This window comes from Mesocricetus auratus, unplaced genomic scaffold (assembly GCF_017639785.1).
Source record: "Mesocricetus auratus isolate SY011 unplaced genomic scaffold, BCM_Maur_2.0 Super-Scaffold_100038, whole genome shotgun sequence".
Classification (NCBI taxonomy): domain Eukaryota; kingdom Metazoa; phylum Chordata; class Mammalia; order Rodentia; family Cricetidae; genus Mesocricetus; species Mesocricetus auratus.
This window is the reverse complement of record NW_024429216.1, coordinates 8,306,073-8,333,523: the sequence shown is the minus strand read 5'-3', so window position 1 is coordinate 8,333,523 and position 27,451 is coordinate 8,306,073. Positions and strand designations below refer to the sequence as shown.

The window sequence follows — 27,451 nt, the reverse complement described above, 5'->3', positions numbered from 1 at the left end:
TACCTCTGAGCAGGTGAGAGATTAGAAGTTGCATAACTCCACACCCACCAAGTGATCTGCCTCCTTATAGCATAATCCAGGGATAGTGTGACTCCCACAGGATTCAGGTTTCAGTACAAATTGATCTCCTAGAAGCTATTTAAGCAGGATCTGGACCCAAGGATGCAAGCCCTTGACTCAGCACCATGGCTCTGGGAGGAGCCTTCAGCATCTTTCTGGCACTCTGCTTGTCCTGCTTGCTCATCTTGATCGCTTGGAAAAGAACCAGTAAGGGAGGGAAGCTGCCCCCTGGCCCCACACCAATACCATTTTTGGGGAACCTGCTACAAGTCCGCATTGATGCCATATTCCAATCCTTCCTGAAGGTGAGTGCGTCCATTTCTTCTTAGAGCAAATGAAGGCAGCAAACACCATAGCTGAATACACACCAGACCTCATGATTCCTAAACACAGACTCAGAAAGACTCTTCAGGAATCTTAAATTACAGAATCCTAACATCCAAACAGCATAGCTGAGTACACACCAGATCACATGATTCCTAAACACAGACTCAGAAAGAATCCTTAGGAATCTTAAATTACAGAATCCTAACATCAAGGGGGAAAAATATCTTAGATCCTGAGTTCACTAGAACAACCTCCCTCTTCTCAGAACTCTGGATCACACACAAGTCTAATGACTTGGGGAACTCTCACTTCTTTAAGCATAACTTTCATTTTCAAGTCGTCTTAGACTTTTGCGATGCTAGAAAACTAGCATTTCAAAGAGAGAAGGTGTAGACTGCAGAATTCAGCTATTCCAAGTCCATTGTTTCACAAGCAAGACTAAGATGTACAAAATCATGTCCAAGTCACAGGAATCGGTTTGATGGTTTTTCCCCCAGTAGCCCTTCCAAGCCCGGCACATTCCACCTTTTCATCCTCCTACAGCCTCTGCGCTCTGCATTTCCTTGATTGACAGTCTCGTCCCTCTCCAGTTTACTCCTTACCTCACCATCTTCCTTCACTCCCAGCTCCAGAAAAAATATGGCCCTGTGTTCACTGTGCACTTTGGTCCAAGGCCAGTGGTTGTCTTGTATGGGCATGAAGCTGTGAAGGAGGCCCTGGTAGACCAAGCAGATGACTTCAGTGGCCGCGGTGAAATGCCTACGGTGGAGAAGAGCTTCCAAGGTCATGGTAAGTGGCTGCACCGAGAAGAGAAGTGATTGCAACACGCTATGTGTTGAAGGGTCTCTGGTAAATGATTCATGAGTCACATACACTGAGTCCCCAGAGGGGGAATGAACACGCTGCTAATTTCAGAAGCACGAGCACTGATGGTGAGAAAGGTTAGGTAGTGTCACACGGTATGTGTGAGGGCTGCTCTGTTTTTGATTTCCAGAATTTGGGATCTAAAGTGCTTGCAGCGTTATCTCTACTCTTAGTGAATTACCGTGTGATATTATTTACGCACCTCGGGCGTTGGTGGCGCACGCCTTTAATCCCAGCACTCTGGAGGCAGAAGCAGGCGGATCACTGTGAGTTCGAGACCAGCCTGGTCTACCGAGCGAGTTCCAGGACAGCCTCCAAAGCCACAGAGAAACCCTGTCTCGAAAAACCAAAAAAAAAAAAAAGAGAGAGAGAGAGAGATTATTTACGCACCTCCCGAGAGCCTTCGCAGCCACGTGTAGTTCCTATCTGCCCGTATGCAGGTCACACAGGCCACCAGCACCTGCGTTTAGGAATATTCTTGCCTAGTGTTACCTATGCAGCCACCCCTACTTGCCTGCATTCTTCAAACGCGGGCAGCTCACGTGACTCTTTCTTTTCATCTGCCTGTCTGTCCATCTACCTATCTATCCTTATGTCAATACACGTTTTTCTCAAGTCTACCAATCGTCCTATAAATTCATCAAAATATATCCGTTATCCTCTGCAGGCAAACATCTTTCCACCCTATTATTCATATTTCTTTCAATGTTCTATGTATCCATGAATCCACTCATACTTTGGTTCACGCAGTGAATCCCTCACACGCTGTAAATTTTTACATCCACCTGCTCCTCCATCCATCCACCTTTTTTCTAGCCACTATCTGCTCGTCGTAACCCCTCTATCCGCTAACACTTCACTCAGAGTCTCTCATCCTCATGTCTAACCAGACAGAGAGGCGTCCACCCACCCATTCACCACACCATTGCAGTCCAGAGCACTAGCTGCTCATCCAGGGGACCTGAGTTTGGGGTTCACGTGGGGCTCACAACCATCCACATCTCCGGTTTCAGGGGATCTGATGCCCTCCTCTGAACCCCACTGTTCCGCTCTTCCTTTCATTTATCAATATATTCTAAAATGACACCATTAAATTTCCAAGCAATTCACCCATCCACACGTCAAGTGGTTTTTACTTTAGTCTTCATGCAAGGTAACTTCTTTTGTATAGTTGCAGTGATGTACAGTTGTGAGCATCTGTAAACACACACACACACACACACACACACACGTTTGGATAGTGCAATGGTGCCCAGAAAATAGAATTAACAATTCTATTTAGGGAATTCTCTATATGGCATCCCATCCTTACCTCCTCAGCTTTTCTAGGTATTAAACACGCAACTAACCCAGCCACAGCTCACTGGCCTATAAGAAAACCTAGCTCTCCCTGATTATTCTGAGCCTCATTCTCTTTTCCTGCAGTCTGGACTATTTCAGAGGGAATCTTGATTTCCCATTGAGTCTGGAAGGTTGAGCTTTCATTATTGTGTCTGCCACAGACTTTAGAGCAGAAAGCGGGAAGGGTGGGCAGGGGCCTGACCACTGACATTCCGGCAGGTTTAGCTCTGTCCAATGGAGAACGATGGAAGGTTCTTCGGCGTTTTTCTCTGGTTGTCCTTCGAAACTTTGGGATGGGAAAGCGGACCATCGAGGAGCGGATCCAGGAGGAGGCGGGCTACCTACTGGAAGAACTCCATAAAGTCAAGGGTATGGAGATCACATCGGGTGGCTGGGCGTTTACGGAGAGCTGAGTTCATGGGAAGACTAGGTGGGAGAAAGACCCGAAATAGGAAAGGATGGAAAGCGTTAAAGGTTCACAGGGATCGCCAGTGAGGTTCCATATGTTAAGAGTCAACATGGAAGATTCTGAGGGACTCTAGAAATGCTCGTCGGTGAACCTCAGCGGTCTGCAGCTCAAGAAACCATTCAGGATTCTAGTGTCGGGTGAACTGGCATCCTTTCAGAGGAAAGAATCCAATATTGCTATGTCACAGAGGCATCATTGTGATGAAGAAAACAACACAAAACTTACCATCTTCACCATCTTTAAGGGCAGGTACAGTTTGGGGGGCCGGAGAGATGGCTCAGCTGCTAGAGCACTGACTGCTCATCCAGAGGACCTGAGTTTGATCCCCAGCTCCCACACGAGGCTCACAACAGTCCCTAACTCCAGTTTCAGGGGATCAGATGCCCTTATCTGGCCTCCACGGCACCAGGCATGCATGGAGTCCATAGACATGCATGCAGGCAAAACACCTATACACAAATAAAAGTCAATTACAAGAGAATTCTTAAAAGAGTAGAGTTTGCCAGTGGTAGGCATACTCACATCACTGTGAAACAAATGCTTAGAAATGTTTCATTTTGAAGGTCTTTGCTCCCTCCCACCCCTGGTGTGGGGAGAGGGCATGTTTTCACTATGCAGCCAGGCCGGCTTTGAAATTGCTTCAGTTAACTCTCTCTCTCTCTCTCTCTCTCTCTCTCTCTCTCTCTCTCTCTCTCTCTCTCTCTCTCTCTCTCTCTCTCTCTCTCTCTCTCTCTCTCTCTCTCTCTCTCTCTCTCTCTCTCTCTCTCTCTCTCTCTCTCTCTCTCTCTCTCTCTCTCTCTCTCTCTCTCTCTCTCTCTCTCTCTCTCTCTCTCTCTCTCTCTCTCTCTCTCTCTCTCTCTCTCTCTCTCTCTCTCTCGCAAGTCAAAACACACAAACACCCCTAACCAAGAAGCTATTTGCAATCGATGCCTGCTGGAAAGGGAAAATTGGTTTTCTCCGATGGAGTGTCAGTGATTAATATCAACCACCCTCCAGAGAGGCCCCCATGCCCAGGAGTATACTGGTCAAAACACAAAACAGACTCTGAGGGTTTTTTGTTTGTGTGTGGTTTTTGTTTTATTTCAGGTTTTAAAAGTGTCTAAAATAAGGTATGGAGCCAATAGAGTCTAGAAAGAAAAGGCAAAGATTGAGCAATATAGAAACAAATGGATGAAGAGATACAGACAGATATACAGCTCTTTACGTCGGAAGTTCCTTGTCCGGACTTGGTAGATGAATAGAGTCCACCCATGGCTTTGCTTTGAACAGTCTTCTACCTCCAGAAGTTAGTTGCACATGGTGAATGTGTGCACAGCTCTGGGTAAATTGCTTGACCAGGAGCCCATTTTACAGATAACGCGTCTGAGACCTATCGAAATAATTTCTTTTTCCGTATGTATGCATGTGCATATGCGTTCACACGTATGGGTGCCCACGCACGCACCTGTGCTTCCACACGAGTGCACGTATGTGTGGAGGCCGGAGGTTGACATCAGTGGTCTTCCTCCATCCCTCTCACCTCTATTTACTGAGTTACTCGTGAATTATCACCGAATCCGGAGTGCTTCCATACCACAAATCTAGCTAGCCAGCTTTTCCCAGAGAACACCTGTCTCCACCTCTCGAGTGCTGAATCAGAGACTACACTTTTTAAAACGGCCCAGCTTTTTATCTGGGTGCTTAGGATTCTAACTCCAGTTTATGTGGCAAATGATTAGTCTGCTGAGCTCTCTTCTCCCCAGCCCCAGGAAGAATTCCTTAATAAGCTAAATGGATTCTTTTGGGAAACCAAGACTTAATTCAGGCATTCTTTTTAAAGTGTGTTATTATTCTATGTGTACAGATGTTTTGCTTGCACATATGTCTGTGTACCTTGTGCATGCCTGGTGATCCCAGAAACCAGATGATTTTTAGAACTGGAGTTACAGACGGTTGTGAGCTGCCTTGTGGGTGCTGGGAATTGAACCCGGGTCCTTTGCAAGAGCAGCCAGTGGTCTTAACCACGGAGCTGTCTCTCCAGCCTCCTTGGGTGATTTTTGGTTTTTTATTTGTTTGTTTGTTTTTCTTTTTTCAGATATGTCCTTTATTGCTTTGCATTCACCACAGATGCATTCAGGCAACAGTGACAAGTTCACGCTGAACTTCTCTAACATTTCTTGGGTGTTTATTCCAGGCCAGGAGCCATGCTACAAACATCATCATATTGAACACTCACAGATCAATCAGGAGATTTCCAAACCAGGTTGTAGTTTGGGAAAACTAGACTCAGATATTAAAACAGGCACTCATGCATACCACTAAACAGTAGACCTGGGGTTCTGTGTCAACACTGAGTGATTTTTTTTCTTTTCTCTTTTCTTCTTCTCCTTCTCCTCTTCCTCCTCCTCTTCCTCCTCCTCTTCCTCCTCCTCCTTGTCCTCGTCCTCCTCACCCTCCTCCTCCTCCTTCTTATTCTAACAAAACAAATGTTTTTATTTAAATTTTTTTCATTTTACATACTAGCCCATTTCCCTCCCTCCCCTTTTCCTGCCCCCCCATCTTCCCCACCCTACCAATACCCACTTCTCCAAGGGGTAAGGCTTCCCTTGAGGAGTCAACAAAGTTTGGTATGCCAAGTTGAGGGAGAAGTGATTATATGAGCGGGGGGGCTCAAGATCATGATGGAGGAAACCACAGAGACAGATGACCTGAGTTAGTGGGAGCTCATGGACACCGGACTGATAGTTGGGGATCCTGCATGGGACTGAACTAGATTCTCTGAATATGAGTGACAGTTTGTGTGGCTCCATCTGTGGGAGTGGGGAGGCTGGCAGTGGGACCAGGACTTAGCCTGGGTACTGTTTTCTTGCTCTACCTCACTTGTGACTGTCTCAACATAGTCCATGTCTACCTCACTTGTGACTGTCTCAACATAGTCCATGTCTACCTCACTTGTGACTGTCTCCAACATAGTCCATGTCTACCTCACTTGTGACTGTCTCAACATAGTCCATGTCTACCTCACTTGTGACTGTCTCAACATAGTCCATGTCTACCTCACTTGTGACTGTCTCAACATAGTCCATGTCTACCTCACTTGTGACTGTCTCAACATAGTCCATGTCTACCTCACTTGTGACTGTCTCAACATAGTCCATGTCTACCTCACTTGTGACTGTCTCAACATAGTCCATGTCTACCTCACTTGTGACTGTCTCCAACATAGTCCATGTCTACCTCACTTGTGACTGTCTCCAACATAGTCCATGTCTACCTCACTTGTGACTGTCTCCAACATAGTCCATGTCTACCTCACTTGTGACTGTCTCAACATAGTCCATGTCTACCTCACTTGTGACTGTCTCAACATAGTCCATGTCTACCTCACTTGTGACTGTCTCCAACATAGTCCATGTCTACCTCACTTGTGACTGTCTCCAACATAGTCCATGTCTACCTCACTTGTGACTGTCTCCAACATAGTCCATGTCTACCTCACTTGTGACTGTCTCAACATAGTCCATGTCTACCTCACTTGTGACTGTCTCAACATAGTCCATGTCTACCTCTAGGAGCTCCCATAGATCCCACCTCCTACCTGAGCCGCACGGTGTCCAACGTCATCTGTTCCATTGTCTTTGGAAAACGCTTCAACTATGAGGACAAATGTTTTCAGAACCTAATGAAGATGATCAATGAAACGTTTGTGGAGATGAGCAAGCCCTGGGCACAGGTACGTAGTGGCCGCCAGTCAGCTGTGCGCTCACCCTTCAGTCTCAAGCACGTCTTTCCTGTGTGCCAACCAAGCCTCTGTTCTGCATCCCTCGGAGGCGCTTTCGTCCAAGTGTTCAGGAAACAAAGGGTGACACCCAAACCTCAGACCCAACAGTAGACTATTCAGTAAAATAGGGTGTCTCTGTGTAGCTTGGGCTGGCCTTGAACTGCTGATCTTCCTCTTCAGTCTCCCTGGTGATGGGCTTGAGAGTGAGCTCTGCTCTGCCCTAGCTCCAGCCACAAGAGCCCAACTCTCTGACTTTAGAACTCGGTCTGTCTGGTCCCTGACACCCATGACCGACACATACCCCTTTGCCTCTGCCCCACAGTTATACGACATGTTCTGGGGAGTCATGCAGTATTTTCCAGGAAGTCACAACCACCTCTATAACTTGATAGAAGACCTTAAGGACTTCATTGCCTCCAGGGTCAAGATCAATGAAGCATCCTTTGATCCTTCAAACCCTAGGGACTTCATCGACTGCTTTCTCATCAAGATGTACGAGGTACTTTTCCTTTATGTCATTCTTTCTGTCCTCTGAAGCCTTGAAAACCCATCTTGCAACTGTTACAGGAAAGAGAAAAATATTATCTCATGTAGTTTACTTTGCTCTCTAGATAAAATGTAGAAACTATAGAAATGCAAGCCACTTGAACCTTTCAATAAACTCCCTTAAAATTAATAAAATCAAATTTATTTCAGCATAAACATGTAGTCAAGATTCTCTAGAGCTGTGGTTCTCAACCTTCCTAATGTTGCAACTCTTTAATACAGTTCTTCATGTGGTGGTGACCCCCAACCATAAAATTGTTTCATTGCTACTTCATAACTAATTTTGCTACTGTTATTAATCGCAATATAAATACCTGATATGTGACACCTGTGGGGGTCATGACCCATAGAGGAACAGAACTTACACAGTGTGTGTGTGTGTGTGTGTGTGTGTGTGTGTCTGTGTGTGTGTGTGTGTTTAGGATTTGTTAGGATGGCTTACAGGATGTGGTTCAGCTAGTCAACAATGTTTGTCTACCAACGGAATGTCCAAGAATCCAGTAGTTGTTCAGTTCATGAGGCTGGATGTCTCATCTGGTCTTCAGTATCTGCAAGGATCCTGAAGATGTGGGATCTAATGCCAGTAAAGAATGGACTTGCCAGTGAGGACCAGAGCAAACAGGCAAACAGAGCAAGCAAACTTCCTTCTTCCATGTCCCTTTAGATGGGCTGCTAGCAGATTAAAGGTGGGTCTTGCCACCTCAGAAGACCTGAATTGAAGGTTTATCTTCCCACATCAAAGATCCAGATGAAATAGGTCTTCCCACTTAAAGCTGACAACCAAGAATAGACATCACGTGTTAATTGCATATTAATGGGCTTTCATGTGATGCTTCCTTATACAGCATGCACTGGTCAAAACCAACATCCTTCATCTTTGTGAGCATGGTCTACGTTCAAGTAAATGTTTCCTAGCTTCTGTCTATAATAGAAAACATGCAGTAATTGCCTCTGTGCCTGGCTTGTTTCCAGTAACCTAATTCCCCCCTACTTCTACCCATTTTGCTGCAAAGGACAATATCCGTGTTCTTCACAACACCACGTAAATATACACCATATTTTTCTAAAACAGACTTTAAATCTACAAGGTGTAGCATAAGGAAACTTAAAATCTTACAATCTTAATACTATCTATACAACAGATGGCTTTAATGAAAATCAGAATGTGCCTTCAGAGTCTTGGAGCTGAGAATTTTGGAAGCTCACTCTCTAAATTGGAGTTTAAACTTCAAAATCACAAGTTGAATGTCGTTGAGATGAGATGTCGGGATGTATGCCGTCTGCATGCCTGTGTGTTGACCATTAGAACTCTAGGGAAATCATTGTGGAACCTGAGTACTTGGCAGTTGAAAACTATGTGCTCTAATGCCCCTCAAACTATCAAATTGCGTAAGATTCTGGCTTCCTCCTGCCTTACCTTCTTGCACACTGCGTGTACACCGGCCTTCTCGTGCCCTTCCTCCAAAACATCAGGCATACTCCTGCCTCAGCACCCGTGCTTGCATGGTTTCTTCTGGACTTTCTTAACCCATCTTTCCTTCTTTCACAAATGTGCCTCTTCTGCACAGAGGGAACGGGAAGATACAGGCTCCATGGGGCCATTCTGCTGACAATCCCCTTTACTTTCAGGATAAAAGCAACCCCAACACAGAATTCAACCTTAAGAACCTGGTCCTCACCACCCTCAATCTCTTCTTTGCTGGCACAGAGACAGTGAGTTCCACGTTGCGCTACGGACTCTTGCTGATGATGAAGTACCCCGAGGTAGAGGGTAAGTTTCACTCTGAGCAGCTCATCTGGTAGCTCCTGTGCCTCCTCAGAAGGATGGCAATCTTGAGACTGTACCATCCCGCAACCTTCGCCTTTCTTCCCTCGATGATCTCAGAACGTGGAGTCCTTCACCGCTCTGACTGTCCCTGTATTTGTTTCCTGTAGCTGTTGAGACATAGTAGCCTGTATTTGTCATCCCACTCTCCTGGTCAGGACTTCTGCTCAGAGTGGCTTCCATTAGACGAATGTCAAGGAAAACAGTGACTTTCTCTCTACCTTTCCAGTTGCCAGAGCCTTCTTTGAGTTCCTGGGCTCAAGCTTGTTTCCTGCATCTACAGAGTCAGAGCAGGGCACCTTCCCATCTCTTTTCTTCTGTTTCTTCCTCTTCTAACCCTTACCTACCTACCTGCTTCTCTATGATTCAGATACATGGCCAACATGCATAATTTGGCTAATCTCTTCATTTCAAGAAACTTAGTGAGACCTGCAAAGTCTCCTCTGACTTTACGCCATCTTTACATACGTGACATTGATGTCAAGGATTTGAAGATAGACCTCTTCCTTACCCTTTCTCTTGGCGATGGGACTTCACCATAGTCCAGGCTGGCCTTGGTCTCATGACCACTCTTCTTCAGCCTCCTGGGAAGCAGGGATGACACATGTGCCGTCACACCCAGGCAAGGTTCAGCTGACTACATTGTTCATATCAAACAGAACCTGATCTGGTTGGGGAACTCCAGTCATCAAAAGTCATTTGTTGCTGAAGAAAACTCTCTAATGTGGCCTTTTTCTGTGCTAGTCAAGTTCAAAACGAATCGTTGGCTGAGTAAAAACCAACACTGGTTTTACACAGTACAGCTTGGACTCAGCGTACTGTCCTGATCATTATCCTTCCATGGCTTCTTAGTATTTTTAAGTAAAAACCAAATTCCCATATGACATTTATGGATCTAGGCTGTGTACCTCCGGATGCCGGAAGAGTGTTCAAGTATCAGTGATGTCTGTTGTTAAATATAATGAAACAATCCAAACACATGCAATCCTCCTGGATTGAGAAACAGAGTCTACATCTCAAGATCCTTGACTTAATGATATCTGCAAAACTCAGAACATGACTTGCCCTAGCCTCTCAACACAGACATTCCCTGGCCAGACATGTACCTCACACATGCCATCCAGCAATATGAGGCTGAGTAGGGAGACAGAGTTTTTGAGCCCTATAAAATCTATTTAGTGAGTCCCAGTCCAACATGAACTACCTAGTGACGCCCTGTTGATAGACAGGCAAGCACATGTTCCCCCAACCACAAATAAAAACAAGGACTGAACAATTAAAACAAATGTCAGCCTTTCTTGTCACCTTTCCTGGTATATTGTCTTCCATCTTACAGCCAAGGTTCACGAGGAGATTAACCAGGTGATTGGGACACACCGTATGCCAGCCGTGGAGGACCGGGCCAAGATGCCCTACACTGATGCTGTCATCCATGAGATACAGAGATTGACAGACATTGTGCCTCTGGGTGTCCCCCATAATGTCACACGGGACACTCATTTCCGAGGCTACTTCCTGCCCAAGGTGAGGTTGTACCCCACCGTTGTCCTATCACCCTTTCCTGAACTCTCTGCCTGTTTTTGTACCCCCATTGCCCAACGCAGAATTCTAATGGCCTCTGGCTGTCTCCCAGGGCACAGATGTGTACCCCCTGATTGGCTCAGTCCTCAGAGATCCCAAATACTTCCGCTACCCCGATGCTTTTTATCCTCAACACTTCCTGGATGAACAAGGGCGCTTCAAGAAGAACGATGCCTTTGTGGCCTTTTCCTCTGGTAGGTAATTATGCCTAGGTTTCCCCCAGAAAAGTGCTAAAGTAGTCTCTCCAAGGTCTGTGCTATAGGATTATAAGAATCCTAAAATCCCAGATGAGGGAATATTAGGATCATTCACTTGAATGATGGTGGGCATAGTGGTGTATGCACTCAATCTCAGTATTCAAAAGCCAGCAGTAATAAGATTTCAAGTGGAAAGAAAGCCAGCCTGGGCTCACAGCGAAATCCTGACTTTAAAACAACTGAAAACAACGAAAAAAATTACAATGTTAGAGCAACAATAGCAGTGCACAAGCATTTAGTAAACTTAACCATGTTATGCTAAGGATCAAATTAAATCATGTTTTGTCAGCCATAGGAATATGTACCGTGGACAGATGTAGCCACTGAAAACACTTGACTGAATGACCATGTATGTGTGAAAATGTAAATATTCTCATTCAAGAGCACTGAGACATGAAACTCGTTTCACTCACACAAAATATTTTTTCTCTGAATATTCTCAAACATTCTAAAAGAAGAAAAGCATTCACACTCTGATACAAAACAGCACCATAGATTGGCCTCACAGGCAGAGGTTTGTGGGCCAGTGAGTGGCCTTGGCATCCTGTCATGGGACACCGGGAACCTTGGATGAATTATTCAAGTCTGAACCATGAAATGGCGATTAATCCCTTCCCGCTGTTGGAACAGTTTCTGGCCACCAGGAAAATAGCCTTAAATAGAATTCTTAGATTAAAAAAAAAATCTCCCTAGTATTTGATATCTAAGACATTTGAAATACCTGTGAGGAACGGAAATGAACAGTTTTGAAGTTATGTTGCTTTTTTATTGTTTTTTTTTTTCTGCTCTGGGGGTGGAATTCACAAACTCTGAGCAAATGTTTTATCACCGCATCACACACTGAAGTCTCTCACTGGAGTAATCCTGTCCATGCTCTGCTGATGAGTCACACCCCAGCCCTCATGGATCCTTTGGAACCGGTCTTTCTGGTTCTAACTCAGGTAGAATCTGGGCGAGCAGAAAAGAAGTTGCCACCTGTCAGGTCCCTCTAGGTGACAGCCAGTAGTTGAGCAGAAACAGTGGGACACCAGTGAGTCTTGATAACGTCCCCACATCGTGGGTACAGCTGAGATGCTGAGGAGGCCCTAGGGGCTGCCACACCCCTTTCCATCACGTGTCTCTGCAGGAAAGCGCATCTGCGTCGGGGAAGCCCTGGCCCGCATGGAACTCTTCCTCTACTTCACCTCCATCCTTCAGAGGTTCTCCTTACGGTCTCTGGTGCCTCCTGCTGATATTGACATCTCTCACAGGATCTCAGGCTTTGGCAACATCCCCCCCACTTATCAGCTCTGCTTCATGGCCCGCTGAGGCCAACACAGAGAGCTGAGAGCTAAGCTCTGCAGGAGCTCACCTACGCCTGCCCTCCCCTGCCTCCTCAATCCTCCCCACACTGAAAGAAGTCACTCTCTCTGCTGTGCCGAGGCCACGGGTCAGGAGAGGTGTCTGGAAACACACTGCTGGGTTTATAAAGCACATCTGTAGCCACAGTTTGGAGCGAAGCCTGAAGGTTTAATTAAGTTCACTGAATTTCTCAACCTTGGTCTCTGTCCACCCCAAACTCTTACAGACACTGTGTGTTTCTCCAGCCCCCGTAGTGACCAGAACGTACTCTGTAATTCTCTCCTGTTTGCTTGTGCTTCTCCACCCCAGTAAAGAACTGTTGTCCAGAGCAAGTTTACTGTGTTTTGTGTTGGCAGTTCTATTGCTGCAGGAAATAACCAAGGGATGAGAGAGGCAGGATTGTAAGCACAACAGGCCCAGGGGACATCAATCCAAAAACTGACCCCTGAGTTCAGTTGAACAGAGCTTTTTGTTTCCCCCTTCTTCCCTCCCGAAATAGCAACCCAAAGTGGCACATACTTTAGTTGGCTGTATTAAACTTGCCTGACATAATGTATTAAAACTGCCCCCTAAAACAGATGTCTCTCATGGGCAGAAGGGGATGGGGGCTTGTTACAGAAGAGACACAGTGAACTCCCACAGGGTGCTAACCTGGTCTTTTCTTTCTTTAGCATCCGAGGGTGATGTGTAGAATAGAAGCTGAAATGGGCTTTCTGGCTGTTTGTCACTGATAGAAATTCCCCCATGCCACCAACTGATTCCTGGCTGGTTTGGTCGCCCCTTGTGGCATCAAGCATCTTGCTGGCTCATTACTTGTCATCACTATCATCTCTCCTGCTAAACTTGCTCTTCTAGTGGCTCTCATCTCAACTCCCAAATCTACACACCCTGTATTCTATTTGGGGTATACCTAGGCTATTCGCAGCTGCTTATGCTTCTGTCTCTGTAGTTCTATCTGCGTGTTTGGTGTCCCTGAAACTCCCCCTCGTATTTCACTCATTCAGGTCAATATTTACCAAAGGTGCAGGTGTGCTGCTACCAATCGGTGAACGAAACAAGCAAACACTCTCCGTGGAGGAGGGGATGCTTTGATTCAATGGAAATTGCTAGGCAATGCCACGCCTTACACTGACTGGGAGTTCTTAAATGGCTGTGATTGCGTTGCGAGATGTAAGGAGCACCGAGGAACATCTAAGAGCTGAAGAACGGTGTTAGAGGAGAGCAAAGTGCCAAGAGAGGATTTTAAAGATGCTTGAGATCAAAACTCAACAGAAATTACCATTATGGATGTATTCAAAGCTAGATAGGCCCTATCTGAACAACAGCAAAAAAGATTAATAAGGTGTAAGATACATATCCAGAGAGCTCACCACACTGAAATAAAAACTGAAAACAAGTATATATTCTGTAATGTTTTTATTTATTCAATAATTTCATACACATTGTACTGGCTGATTTTGTGTGTCAACCTGACACGAGCTAGAGTCATCAGAGAGGAAGGAGCCTCAGCTGAGGAAACGCCTCCATGAGATTGGCTGTAAGGCATTTTCTCAATTAGTCATCAATGGGGGAGGGCCCTGCCCATTTCGGATGATGCTGCCCCTGGGCTGGTGGTCCTGGATTCTTTAGGAAAGCAGGCTGAGCAAACCATGGGATCAAGCCAGTAAGCAGCGCCCTCCATGGCTTCTGCATCAGCTCCTGCCTCCAGGTTCCTGCCCTGCTTGAGTTCCTGTCCTGACTTCCTTCAGTGATGTGGGAGTGTGAGCCAAATGAGCCCTTTCCCTCCCCAAGTTGCTTTTGGTCCTGGTGTTTCATTGCAGCAATAGAAACCCTAACCAGGACACATATATAGAATTACTTTAATGGTATGTACCTCCATTCCTCTCAATTATCTCCCTCCATGGAACGTTTTATCTTCTCCGTACCCTACTAAATCCCCTCCTCTTCTCACGTCTTTTCCAAAAATAACTAGGGTTACCTGCATGCACATGGATTTAGAGTTATCCACTGGATAACGTAAAATGGCCACAGCCCTGAGGGCAGGGGAAATGGCTTCTCCTTTCCCGGTTTCCACCACTACCCATACATAAGTTTTCAGCTAGGAGTGGAGCCTCCAGTGCCCCACCACCATCTATGCTGCAGTGTTGACAGGATCCAGCTCATGCAGGTAGCCATAAACGCAGTGAGTTTGTGAGTGCAATGGCAATGCCATGTGCAGAAGACAGCATTTTATAGCATTCCTCACAACTGCAATCCTAGGGCTCTTACATTCTTACCATCCCTGCCTCCACAATGTCCCCTGAGCCTTGGTGAGGGAGGGATAGAAACATCCCACCAGGTCTGTCTGAGTGCTTTATTCTCAACACATGAACGAAGTCTGACTCTCACCATTAACTGCTGATCACAGCAAAAAGAAGTTTGTCTGACAATGGGACTACACTATGTGTGTAAACACAAATACTCTGAAGGCGGTTTGACACCACATCCATTTAGCAAAGCAACAGGAAGACATCCTTCCCTGGGGCCCATGACCTTCGTAACCTTGGGTTTCTAACCAGGTCTACAGTACCAGCTATGCATCCCGTCCTGTGAAACGGGCCTTGAATTGAACCAGAAGTGGTAGTTGCTAACATAGCATGCATGGCACTATTGTACCAGTGGGCTCAACTTGCCTGGCAGATGGCTATTGTAGCACACAGGGTCCCCTGCAGGGTAAAAGACCGATGACTTGTCTACCCCAGCAGACTGCACAGAACTTTCCACCACCACCACCCCTAAAAACACCCAGCAGGGAAGAAACTCCCAGCCCTGCTCCAAACAGATCCTTCTACGCATCACAACATAAGTGTGTGATGTCCTCAGCAACAGGGTCTCACCATCTAGTTCCGGTAGACAACTGGGAACAAGGGCAATAGCTGTGTGGTTTAGGGGCTTCTGGGGTCTCCCTGACCAACAACTCCTGGAGAGTAGTCTATAACCCATGGTTACAGAACCATGCAGTGTTCCTTCATTTAAACTCTCTTTTCTTTTAAATTGCATTTTTGACTTATAAGATAGCAGGTTTCTTCACGTCTTCATAAATCCTTACTTTTTCTTGCCCCCTCACCCTTCCCCATCTCCTCACCCCACCCTGTTTAAGCCTCTCCACCCCTCTTGTTCACTCTTCTTTCCCATCACGGGCTTTACTATTTCATCCAATACAACTTTTTTACACACACACACACACACACCCATGGACCTTTTATTGATTCCTGGCCTCCTCCTGACAATCACACATAAATCTGAAATTTTAAACTAGGCTCCATATATGAGAGAAAATGTATGGTTCTTAATGTTTTCTAGTTCCATTCATTTATCTATTTTCATTTTCTTTAGCAATGGATAGAATCCTATTGCTGTTTTAACTTCTGCACAATGGCTACGCCTTAATCTACTACTGTCTCAGCCATCAATTGCAACTCTGCAGTTACCAGCCTGCTTCTCCAGAAAAGGTCTGGATGCTCAGGCTGCAGCCTGCTGGGAATTCTGTTCCTGAAGGCACCGGCTCTGTCACTGCCGCTAAAAGTAGCTTTAACTAAATCTTTATCATTATACTTATAAATAAGACTCAAGATTCAAAGGTTGGAGTGAACACCTGCTAGCTCAGAGAGGCTGAGTCACAACTAGCTAACCTTCTCTCCTTGCTGGTGTCTCTGAATGACCCATGCATCTGCTTCGCCAAACCAGAAAAACTGCACCACTCCAAACCCCTCCCTCCTCCTTCCCCTGGGTCTCTCTGTCTCTTTCAGATGCCCTCTGCTGCTCTATGATTACTTTCTGTCAACTATTTGTTAACCCTGCTTTCTGACCCAAGATCGATTTAATTTAATTAATGCAAATGCAAACTCCAGGTTGGCAGTGTGATTGATTATCCCCCATTGGGCTTATGAATCACATTTTCATTATCATTCATAAGCTGATAGATCCCCAGACTGGTTTCCATGTCCTAGCTAATTGTGAATAGAGCAGCAATGAACGTGGATGTACAGGTCTCTCTGTTGTGGCATCTGGAGTCCTTTGAGACTTTCCCCAGGACTGAAATAGCTGGGTCGTATGAAAGCTCTGTTTTTAGTTTTTTTTGAGGATCTCTACACTGATTAGAGTAAACTCCCACTTGTTAGTTCCCGTGCATTGGGCAGTGAGTTGCAACACTTGGATTGTAGAGGGGACACACACAGACCATTGTAAACTGTAGAACGTGCCCATTTGTCTACTTGAAATGGCCTTACCATGTCACTCAACTTGGAATGGAACTTCCGATCCTTCTGCCTCAGTCTCCTGAGGGCTGGCATTACAGGTGTGTGTTCCAGTGTCCACGCCATTTTTGGCATCTCTACCCTCTCTTTTTGTTGTTGATTATTTTGGTTTAGAGATAAGGATGTTAGTCCTTATTGATTTCTTTTTGTAAGCAGGTTCACATGTAGTTCAGGCTGGCCTCAAACTCACTATGTAGTTCCTGGTATCTCCACCTCCAACATGCTAGAATTACAAGCATGCACTATGACACCTAGGCTCCTCATGGTCTTAAGTGTGTGTGTGTGTGTGTGTGTGTGTGTGTGTGTGTGTGTGTATGTGTGTGTGTGTGTTTACTGTGGATTAAACTCAGAACATAATGAATCAGCGGCAAAGACTCTACTAATGAGTTAAATTCAGATTCTCTCTGTCATCTATGATTGTGTGCCAATGTGTATGCAGAGGTCAGAATGGGACACAAGGTCTTCATCAACTTCTCTCCACCTTAATGACTCAGCACAGGGACTCCCACTGAGCTGGAAGACCACCATTCCAGGAAGACTCACCGGCCAAGAAGGAAGCTCTTGGGGCCAATTTGCCTCTACCACCCAATGCACATGCAGCCATGCCTGGCTTTCTGTTTCGTTGACGGGGATTCAGATTCAAAGGTCATCTTGCTTACGAGGCAAATGCTCTTGCCCACTCAACCATTGCCTCAACCACCAGATTCCTTAATGTTTTACCTTTTTCCCAACTTCTTAAATAAAGCATGGATGTCTTCTCTGCAACTCGAACATTTATTTCTCTCTCTGACATTCGCATGTGCCTCTTCATGTCCTTGGACCTAGCAGAAGAAAAGACGTAAAGATAGAGAGGGACAGAACTCCTTCCTAACCCGTGAATCACGGGGAAGTGCCAGTTACATTGTGGGCGTGTCCCCAAGACTTAAGACCACCCTGCTCTCTTTGAACAAGGCTAGCTCAGAGTTGAGACTATGGCTTAGCACTGACTTGGTGAAGCTACTAGTTAAGAATTAATTGTTGACATCTCAAATCAGGTGAAAAGCCATTGAGACCAGAAGTAGAGTCAAACTCCCTGAGGCCTGAAGCCACCCTGTCCTCAAAAGTGGGTGTGCAGTGTATTCACTGATTAAAATGGAGTTTATCTGTCTTTTCCCACTGAGCATTGTGTGACCTGATTTTCCTCGAACTTCTTGTTCCTTTAACAGCTCCCCCTTGATGCTGGATGTGGTGATTGAGGAACCTAGCGTTGCAAACAGAGACCCAGGCTCTAATCTTGACAGCGTAGTTTTCCAAGTTGATGGCCTCAGTTTCTTCACTTTTAAAACCTGGATATTTTCACACTTCAAAAAGGTATCAACAGTCAGAGGCCAGAGAGATGGTTCAGTGGTTAAGAGTGTTGATTGCTCCTCCAGGGGAGCCGGATTCCATTGTCAGCACATACATGGTGGCTCACAACCATCTGTAACTCCATTTCCAGGCATCTTATCCCCTCCTCTGACCTCCAAGGGCACCCAGTCATTCACATAGTACACAGTCATACAGGCAGACCAAACACTCATACGTACGCATAAAATAAAATTAGGAGGTGTCATGCTTATCACCTTAGACACTAACGAATGTGGTTCATCATTATACATGGTATATGAATCATAATAGGGTAATCCGTAAAACTATCTGCTTTAATAATAAGTTTCTACCTTCTGACAGCTAAATCCCAACATTAAAGTCTCCACAGGGTTGATTTCTATCAGCTGCCTTTACTTTTGAGGGTAATTCATATTTCCCCATACCTTCATTCACCTGCTGTGTTTGGATTTTTACCCTGTGTACTGGAAATGAGACCTTGTAAAGACTCTGGATTCTGTTATGTTCTGCTGAAGAATATCGTTGCTCTGTTTTTGTTTAGAGAGTGGCTGACACAGCTAGAACTAAACACTCCGTACTGAGACCCTGCCTCAGTGCTTCTAGACTTAGCTGTGGTTCAGCTCATAAGTACCTACATAATCAGTCCGAAATTTGGGCAAGATTTATACATAGGACTTGGTCTTATCTTGTCTCATTTTCTCTGACTCTTTAAAGTTTCAACCATCACTACCAACGGCACTGCAGTCAATCACAATGAGCCCTGTTGTCTGTATCCAGAAATCCTAGAAAAGATGAGGTTTCTAGCTGGGTTTCTGGCATCCCACAGGTGCTGTTCATGGCCTGCCCTCAGAACAAAACCAACTAAGACCAATTCTTCATCCAACTCTTCCAATGTCTGCTTTTCTCTGCCTTCTAAAAATTTCTACCAATGGGTGGAGATTTTAAAATATCTTTTCATAGTGTATAGTTATTGTTGACTCGACTCAATATTGTTCACTCCTTCTCCTCAACCTCTGTCAGAAATGAAAATCCCCTCAGAGTATTTGCAATATCTTCATCCTCATTAAAAAAACTTATTTTTTGAAAGACAAACACATGATCTCCCCTACACGGGGAGACTTAGAAAGCTGAACTGTAGGAGAAGAAAATAGGCTAGCAGTGGCTGGAGGCTGGGAGAGGAGAGGTGTTGCTCAAAGGATCAGAATATCAGGTACTAGGAGACATAAACAGATCTATTGTCTAACACAGAGGCCATGGTTAAAAACAAGGTATCGTGTTCTAGAATACTGCTTAGATTCTGAGTGTTCTCACACAAGATCCTTTGTGACACAACATGTATTCTAATTACCCTGATTTAGCCATTCTCCAAAATATAACATATCAAAACATTGTGCTGTACTCCTTCAATATATCCAGTTGCCATTTGTCAATTAATAAGAGATCGTAAGTAGGAGAGACAGCAGAATCCATGTAACATGAACACAGACGTAGGGCTCTTAGGAGGAAGACCAGGGGAGTGGGTGAGGAGGAGGGAAGGGGAGACACAGGAGCAACCAGAACGAAGTGTGTATGAATGTTCTGCAAGAGGACCCTTTATGTTCTATGCTAATCATATTGGTTTTGAATCTTAACGTAAAAAACGTGACAAATGTCATTTTAAAAATACAAGACATCAGGAGTCCCCATGAGCACCTTCCAGTCCTACTTCAAGGAGTGGGTGGACTACTGGGAGGTTCCCTCCGAGAGACCAAGAGCTACAGTCTCAGCTCCCAGAGAAGATGCTGATCACAATGACAAAGAAGATGAAATCCCCAAGCAGTGACATATGTATATGTATGATATAGCTATATAGATATATGTATCTATACACACACACACATCTATATGCACATACATAAATGCATGTGACAATGATTAATGATAAAAGAGGGTATGGATTGTAAGGGAACAAGGGGGCCTATGGGTGTATTTGGATGGAGGAAGGAGAATGGGAGAAAGTGACGTCATTCTGCTATAATCTTGAAAATAAAAGAAACAGTGGGAGTGGGCAGAGGAGCTGACACTGAGGGTCTCCTAAGAATTGGAGCAGAAACTAAGGCTGCGGGAGATGATGAACACCCACCCCCCAGGTGATGAGAATCACGTGCAGAAAACCAGCTACGCAGTCCCCAGATGAAAGTTGTTCAGGTTAAACAGCAAGCTGAACACCAAGGAAACGAATGAAGAATGAAAGAAACGAACAGGATTCAGAACTCCCAGAGCCAGATAAGAAACAATAGCCTCCTCCTTTTTGACAGTGGAGGTGAAAATGTAAACACTTCGGACGTGGTTTTCTTTGACAGCAATGAGTTGGGTTTTTTTAAATAATAATTTCCTGTGCTTTTTTAAAGTAACATTTCCCCCAGTATGCTACAGGTTCCCTACAGGAAAGCAGGGAAATGAAAGAAACAAATTCCTGAAAGGCAACCACCACTGGCCCACTGGTTGGAAGTGCTAGACACGGTGTTGAGCTTGCTATCTCCACGTACATGTATGTATATGTGTGAACTATATATTTTTAACTGGAGTTATTAAATAAACACAACTCCATTCTTCCGGGCCGTTTCCATCCCGTGTGTCCATCAAACCTCCTCTCAGCATGCACACCCCCCACGCCCTGCGTTTTCCCGGTGGGAAGGCGTGCCTGGCCGAGAGTGAACGGTCAGACAGAAAGGAGCTGGATGACTTTCTTCAGTCCTCTGCTTTTCTCTGTCACGTGGTTTCAGCCAACACTTTCTCCGTCACATGGTTTCAGCCAACACTCCCCAGACTCTTCCCTAGTCCTTGTCATAACCATGAAATCTGAAATGCAAACACTTCCCTTCCCTGACCACAGACTTTTGTTCTCCAGGCTCACTCGCTACCTCACTACCTGTGGCCAGGGGTGTGGGGCCCGGTATACCCTGGTTGACCAGGTCAGGACTGGTTAAGGAACAAAGAATGCAAAGGAGACAAAAGGTCAAATATCTCTCTTATTGAGATATACTTGTGCTTGTCTGGCTCTGGAGTTGTTTTGAATGGGGCGTGTGATAATGGGATGTGGGTTTCAGAGTCGTAGGTGTTAAAGGGACACTTTTCTGGTGTTTCATAAAAAAAAAAAATGAACAACACCACCAAACCTCATACAGCAGACATGGCTACAACAGGCATGGAACCTACAGACACACAGGCCATTCCCAGGCAAACTCTCATTAGTGTAGACCCCAAAGTAGGTTGCCCCTACCTTTGGTTTACTTAGGATTTTCATTGGGAAACGTTTTGATATTTGAATAGGGATGGTGGTTGCATAACACCATGAATGTACTAAATGCCACTGAACTTTTCTCTGCGAACATTTAGTTCCTATGTTATTTCATCTCAATTTAAAATAAAAGGAGGAGAGGAGCTGAGGAGATGCCCCCCCAGGTAAAGGGCACGTTGTGTAAGCATGGGATCCCTGCCCCCCACGTCAAAAGCCAGGTGTGGTGGCACACGCCTGTAATCCATTTTGTTCTGTTCACCCCACAGCGCTGGCGTTGCGAGAGCCGGATCCAGGAGGATCCCTGAGCCTCACTGGCCACACAGGCTAGCCAGACTGTTACCCGCAAAGGCTAGCTCTAGGCTCAGAAAAAAATGTGTTAGGACTTAATGTGCAGAGCAACTAAAGAAGACACACTGTCCTTAGCGTGTGCACACATGCACACGTCCACACACACACCACAGCAACAACTGAGGAAGGGCTCATTCCGGACAGGGTTGAACATTCCAGGTACATTGGGGAGGAGCCATTTTTGTCCTGAAAGCTATCGGGTCAGAGCAAGAGGAGAAGACAGGCGGTAAACAGATGAGACTAAAGACTGAGTAGGGGTTAGGGTGAGGGAGGGCAACAGTCAAACATCCGATCTGTCCCACTCGTGTCACGTCTGAGACCTGGCTTGCGTGTGAGTGACTCCACTTCTCCCCGGAAAGCCCACTCTGCGAGAAGCGTTTCACACAGGGCTTTTCTAGGAACGTCCCACGCCTACGTGGTCCGTTATTACAAGTAACAAGAATAATAATACCATCTAAGGCTCCTTTCTCTGTGTTCGCTCTGCTTTGAGATCCCTGGCAGTGACTTGGCTTGGTTTGTCAGGATGTCCCATGATGTCCCATCTCCAATCTGATATTGATCTGGGCCTTCAAGTCAGAAATGGCACATTTCCATCTGTCACCCGCAGAGAAGAATCCGCAGAGCCAGCACGTAAAGCAGCAACAGAAATCGCCCCTCCTGCGATGTCTCCAGCCAGCCTCCACGCCCACTGCACACTGTCCCCAACTTCTCAGCCTCCACTTCTGTCCCATCCCCCAAAACAGAAGGATCTTTCTCAAACGCAAATGTGACCGTCTTTTTACCCTGGTTAGCCCCTGGCTCTAATCCCAGACTCCTCGCTGCCTTACGTAAAGCTGCAGGTGATCTGGCTCTCACCGGGGCCAGGCCTTGCCAGGGTGTCCAGTCTCCCGTCTCTAATTTCCCCAGGCATGCAGGTCCCACATGCGCGCTGTTGCTTCTGTCTGGAACACGGCCTCCTAACTGTCTCTACTCTCCCATGAGGCATCCCTACTTCTCCTTCTGGTGGCCTACCACACACACACAAGGCTGAGTCAGCTTCCATTTCTGACTTCCCACAGCTATTTTTTCTCTATTCAGCCTGAACCCCTGTGGCTTCCCTCCCTGTAACCATCCATTCTAACCTGTCACTGTTTGGTGATTCATTAGTCAAAAGTCCTCAGTGAGACCCAGGTCCAAGGCCTGTTGATCAGCCCTGCGGGCCCCGGCTTAGAACAGGGAACCGTTCGGTGACTACTAGCTGAATGACTGTTAAACATGTTGACTGGGCTAAAGATGTTGGGGGCCATATCCTAGGAAAAAATCTTTGGGAGAATATCTGAATATATTCACTGGAATATATTCAGTGGAATATATTCAGTGGGTAAAAAGTCTTGGGAATGTTCTAGGACATACCTGTCCCATGCAAGCACTTCAACTCTTGAAAATCAAAGGAGGCAAATATTCAAAACAAATGTGACTATTATTTATTTACTGAAGAGTAGACATGAAACTGGTCCAAGATTATGTTTAAATAGAAACACAGACAAGAATATGCAGGTGCCAACTGCTGACCTTCACACGCTATGGCTTCATATGGCTGCAAACGTATGCCAAAATAGACCCAAAAATACCACACACGCGTTAATGTGGAGCTAAGCACGCATGCGTTAATGTGGAGCTAAGCACGCATGCGTTAATGTGGAGCTAAGCACCGCACTGCACACAACATGCGCGTGGCAGCCATGCTGCAATGGGCACATCCTAAAGCCCGTGTGTATATAAGATGTTGACATGCAAGACTGATGGTCATGGACACACACATACCCTCAGATACGCAGATATGAAGATGCAGGCATGAACTGTATAACCACTGATTATGTCCCCAGACGAATCCAACTAAGACTGGCACGGATATGAATTAACCAATCAGCGTGGTCATTGTAATGGTGTCCTCCAGCCTTGGTGGCTCTGTTTGAGGAGGTTTAGGTGGCACGGTCTCACTGGGGAAAGTATGTCACTGGGCGTTGGATTTAATATTAAAAGATCACATACCACTTCCACTTAACCCTCTCTGCTTTGTACTTGGGGGTTCAAGAGCTGAGCCCTCAGCCTCCTGCTATAGTCACCATGCCTGCCACTAGCTACCATGCTTCTCCACCACAATGGACTATTATTCCTTGGGAACCGTGAGCCCAAATAAACTTCTATACATGTGTCTTGGCTATGATGTCTTATCAAGCAACAGAAGAGAAACTAATACACAAAGCTAAGCAAGTCAGAAGCACATGTCATAACTTACTACCAAAATGATAACAACACGAGGACATCCATACACACAGAGGACTCTTGGGGACAGCGGTGACTTGCTGGTAAGAAGAAAGAAAAAGAGGACTGGGCAGTCCAAGGTGAGGAGGGATGATTGACAGCAAGGCAAAGCCCTGTGCAGGCGTCAGCACCACCCAGAACAGTCTGACCATCTAACAATAGCCCATGCTTGCTCAAAAATTGCCCAATGGAGCACCAGCCCTCCAGGATAAACTTCCTATTCACAGCTCCGGGAGGGCGGGGGGGGGGGGACGGCGGGGGCATGAAGAGGCAGTCATGTTCGGTCTCGGTAAAGAAGTATTGGGGAGGGAGGTTTCTCAGACACCCTCTTCCAGTTCTGGAGACCCTCAAAACAAAACGGGCGATTGCCGTTTCTCTTGCTTGCCCACCCCCAAAACTAGATATGAGGACCCTGTTGATGAAGACACCACCAACTCTGGCTGCAGGACATAGGCACATCGGTCTTGAACTGACCAGCAAATTGTCTCCTTGATGACTAACCTTCATATTGATGGAAGGTGTGGGATAGAGACTTCCGGGGGCAGAACATCTACCAACGGCCTCATCGAGTGCGGGACCGTCTATGCTACAATGAAAACCAGAGATTGTAAAACAGTGATTGAAGTTGAGAGTAATAGCAATCCGTCTCCTTTTAGTTACGGATTCATAAACTGCAGTCACAAATGAATAAAATAGCCGGCATTTGTGGCTTTTATGCATTAACTCATACACTACTACCAAGAGGTACATGCACTCGGTCCTTGGGCCCCTAAAGCTCAGTTTGTCCATGAAGTCAGCTCCTCAAAGACTCAAAACAGAGGATTTTGGGGAGACTGACAGGATCACAGGGTGGTGGTGGGGTGGTATTTGCCCAGGATAGGGTTCTATTCCATACCTTGCCTTTGCTCTTAATCACTCAAGCAGGAAGGTAACTGAGGCCCATCCAAAGGGGATTTTCTGTGCCCACCACTAACTCACCCTGGAAGCCTGTCTTGAGACACTGCCACTCGCACATGTCTCCTCCAGGTGACAGCAGGCACTAATCCCTCGTGCACGTGCCTATGCCCTCCCACGTGACCAGTTTCTGCTCTATCATTCACGTGCCCTCAAGAAAAATCAATAAGAGCAAATACACTTGATCTCTCTCGAGCTCTTCAAGCTCAGTTCCCATTCTGGCCCTCCCCCGCCACACCCCCTTTACAGACCATGGGAGGCTGCCTGAACACTCGGGGTCTTTCCTGGTGCCACCTTTACTGAGAAACAAATTCTCCAAATCGCTCCCTTCCTCCTATTCAAATAGAAACAGGAGAGGAGAGGTCCAAGCTCGGGGCTGGTGCAGGTGCAGGCTGGTAATAAAGATTAAGGTGAGATTGCTACCTGCCAAACCTAGGCTAATCCCATTCCCCACCTCTTCCTCCTCCAAAATCAACAAACAGCTTTCCTCTCTTGGCTTTCTCCCCAGCAGGTCTCAGAGTCCAACAGCTCAGAAGGAGATGAGCAACATGCCAGTCATGGGAGTTCCAGCCCCACCCACCTCCACCTGTCTAAAGCTAGGGTACCACCATGAATGCTCCATCCATCAAAGCCTGCCAGGGTCCCCCTGAGGCCCCTCCCAGGGTCTAGTTGAGGCCAACCTCAGCAAGTTCCTCGTGTCTGTGTCAGAACGCGATGGAACCAAACCCAAAGCCCGTATGATGCCACATTTATACCTTCATTCGGGCATTTCCAGTGACAGCCTGCCTCCGTCTTAGCCTAAGAGGTGATTCTACTAAAGTCCCCTTGGCGTCCCGTTCAATGTTGACTTCTTTCTGGCCTCAGTGCTTCCTGAGGACGATCTCAATGCCGGCCTCATCCTCCTCCCTCCCGGGTCTGCTCCGTACTGACATAGCGACTGCAGTGTCTTTTGCCTACAGCAGCTCCCAATGTCAGCACCCACCCAGCCCCCAAGTGGCTCCCAGGATGAGCTGGGCTAGGCATCGAAGAGAGAACAGAGGGTCAAATTCCAGCTCCTTCATGATCTTGGCAATCTCAGTGAGGCCGATGATGTAACAACTCCACAATTACTACCGTGGGACACAAATAATCTTCCTGGAGGTACAGGAAGGTAACTGTCCTGGATATTACAGAAGAATTTCAATGTTGGAGAACAGTGGCCGCTCGACCCTTCTCCCCTTCTCCGTGGCCACCCTTAGCATCCCAGGGTCCTCTTCTGTTCCCCTTGCTGGGGGCTTAACTAGGTCTCTCCACCTCCGTTCCGCTCTTCCCACTTTCCAGCTGGCAATGCAGGCAGGCATCAGCCCACTTACCACACACCCCGATTATGAACCCCTCCATGCTCTCTTTCGAGTGGTGGGGAGAGAAGTCTAGAAAGAGAAAGCTGCAGATGTAGGCTAAGGCAGATTCTGATGCCTTTGGTTTGCAAGCCCCATGCCACCCTCTGTGGTCCATTCTTGGTGCATCCATACGTAAAATAGGGAACTTTTGTACATAACACCAGTAATGATCCAGTAAACCTAGTGGCCTTTCCTATGGATCTGGATAGGAACGGGGGGGGGAGTATAAATTAGATCTTTTCTACCATATTGGTGGTTGTCAGCGTCATTTCTCAAGACCTAGACAGACCCTCTGATGACGGGGACCCTAAGATGTTGTCTCTAGTGCTGTGCAAACTTCCATTGTGGAACAGGACTCTGTTCTTCCCACCTTTCCCAGATCCTATGTTCCAGAGGTCTAGCCTGGACTCGGGGACTTCCCCAAGGCTTCTGGGCATCAAGACATAGCCTGGGTCAAATCTGAAGTATATTCCCACCTGGGTGCAGGTGTTGACTCCTGTTGGGATCCCCTATGCTTCTCCCTGGCACGTCACATACACAGTCACTCTTGCCTTGAGACCCACGGCCCATAACCCTGAAGTCTCCCCTTCTCAGCCCCTTAAATTCAGAACTCTCTTCATTGAAAGACTCCCAGAGTTGGGTGTGGTGGTGTAGGCCTGTGATCCCAGCACTCAGGCGGCAGACACAGGTGGATCTCTGTGGTCTACAGACTGAGCTTCAGGCCCGCCAGGACTACATAGCGAGAACTTGTCTCAAACGAGGAAGAAAACGGGCTTTCAGGTTCATAGCTGTTTATCCTGTATCAAGCTAATGAGACACAGATTCCTCTCTTCTAAGACCCTAATGTCACATCACTTTGGTCCCTTCCCAGGGGAACACACACCCAAAGGTCAGAGGAGTGTCCAATATAGATGTTATGAAGGATTCGGTTCTATCTACTGTCTACCGTCCAATTCCTCTGCAATGCATAGCCCTGGAGTACTTCCTCCTTAGATGTCCCAAATTCTGTCTACTCCCTGTTAATCCTTCATGGGGGCCTCCTCCTCCTCCTCCTCCTCCTCCTCCTCCTCCTCCTCCTCCTTGATTGTTGGCTATGTCCCAAACTTGGCACACAATGGAGGGGGTAGTCTGGTGGTGAAATGAGACAATTACATA

At 46.3% G+C, this 27,451-nt stretch overlaps 1 protein-coding gene and 1 long non-coding RNA gene across 3 annotated transcripts; one reads left to right on the top strand and one right to left on the bottom strand.

Annotated features, from left to right (window-relative positions):
* The first annotated feature begins 134 nt into the window (after positions 1-134).
* Positions 135-12,699, top strand: LOC101827556 (cytochrome P450 2G1). The gene is made up of 9 exons (XM_005086588.4): positions 135-365; positions 1,014-1,176; positions 2,812-2,961; positions 6,613-6,773; positions 7,144-7,320; positions 8,997-9,138; positions 10,529-10,716; positions 10,826-10,967; positions 12,157-12,699. The coding sequence occupies exons 1-9, from the start codon at positions 186-188 to the stop codon at positions 12,336-12,338; spliced, it is 1,485 nt and encodes a 494-aa protein (XP_005086645.1). The 5' UTR covers positions 135-185; the 3' UTR covers positions 12,339-12,699.
* On the bottom strand, positions 5,209-27,359 carry LOC121135503. 2 transcript variants are annotated; one of them, XR_005872608.1, is made up of 4 exons: positions 17,387-27,359; positions 7,810-8,140; positions 6,639-7,379; positions 5,209-5,514 (listed from the first exon to the last, which is right to left on the bottom strand). It is a non-coding gene; the product is annotated as an uncharacterized LOC121135503 (long non-coding RNA). The 2 variants fall into 2 exon arrangements; XR_005872607.1 differs by lacking the exon at positions 7,810-8,140.
* Between the last annotated feature and the right edge of the window lie 92 nt (positions 27,360-27,451).

Bases quoted from the DNA above. Each gene is read 5' to 3' on its own strand.
- LOC101827556 (XM_005086588.4), top strand. From the start codon at position 186: ATGGCTCTGGGAGGAGCCTTCAGCATCTTTCTGGCACTCTGCTTGTCC. The intron at 366-1,013 runs GTGAGTGCGTCC...CTTCACTCCCAG, and splicing joins TATTCCAATCCTTCCTGAAG to CTCCAGAAAAAATATGGCCC. The intron at 10,717-10,825 runs GTGAGGTTGTAC...GCTGTCTCCCAG, and splicing joins GAGGCTACTTCCTGCCCAAG to GGCACAGATGTGTACCCCCT.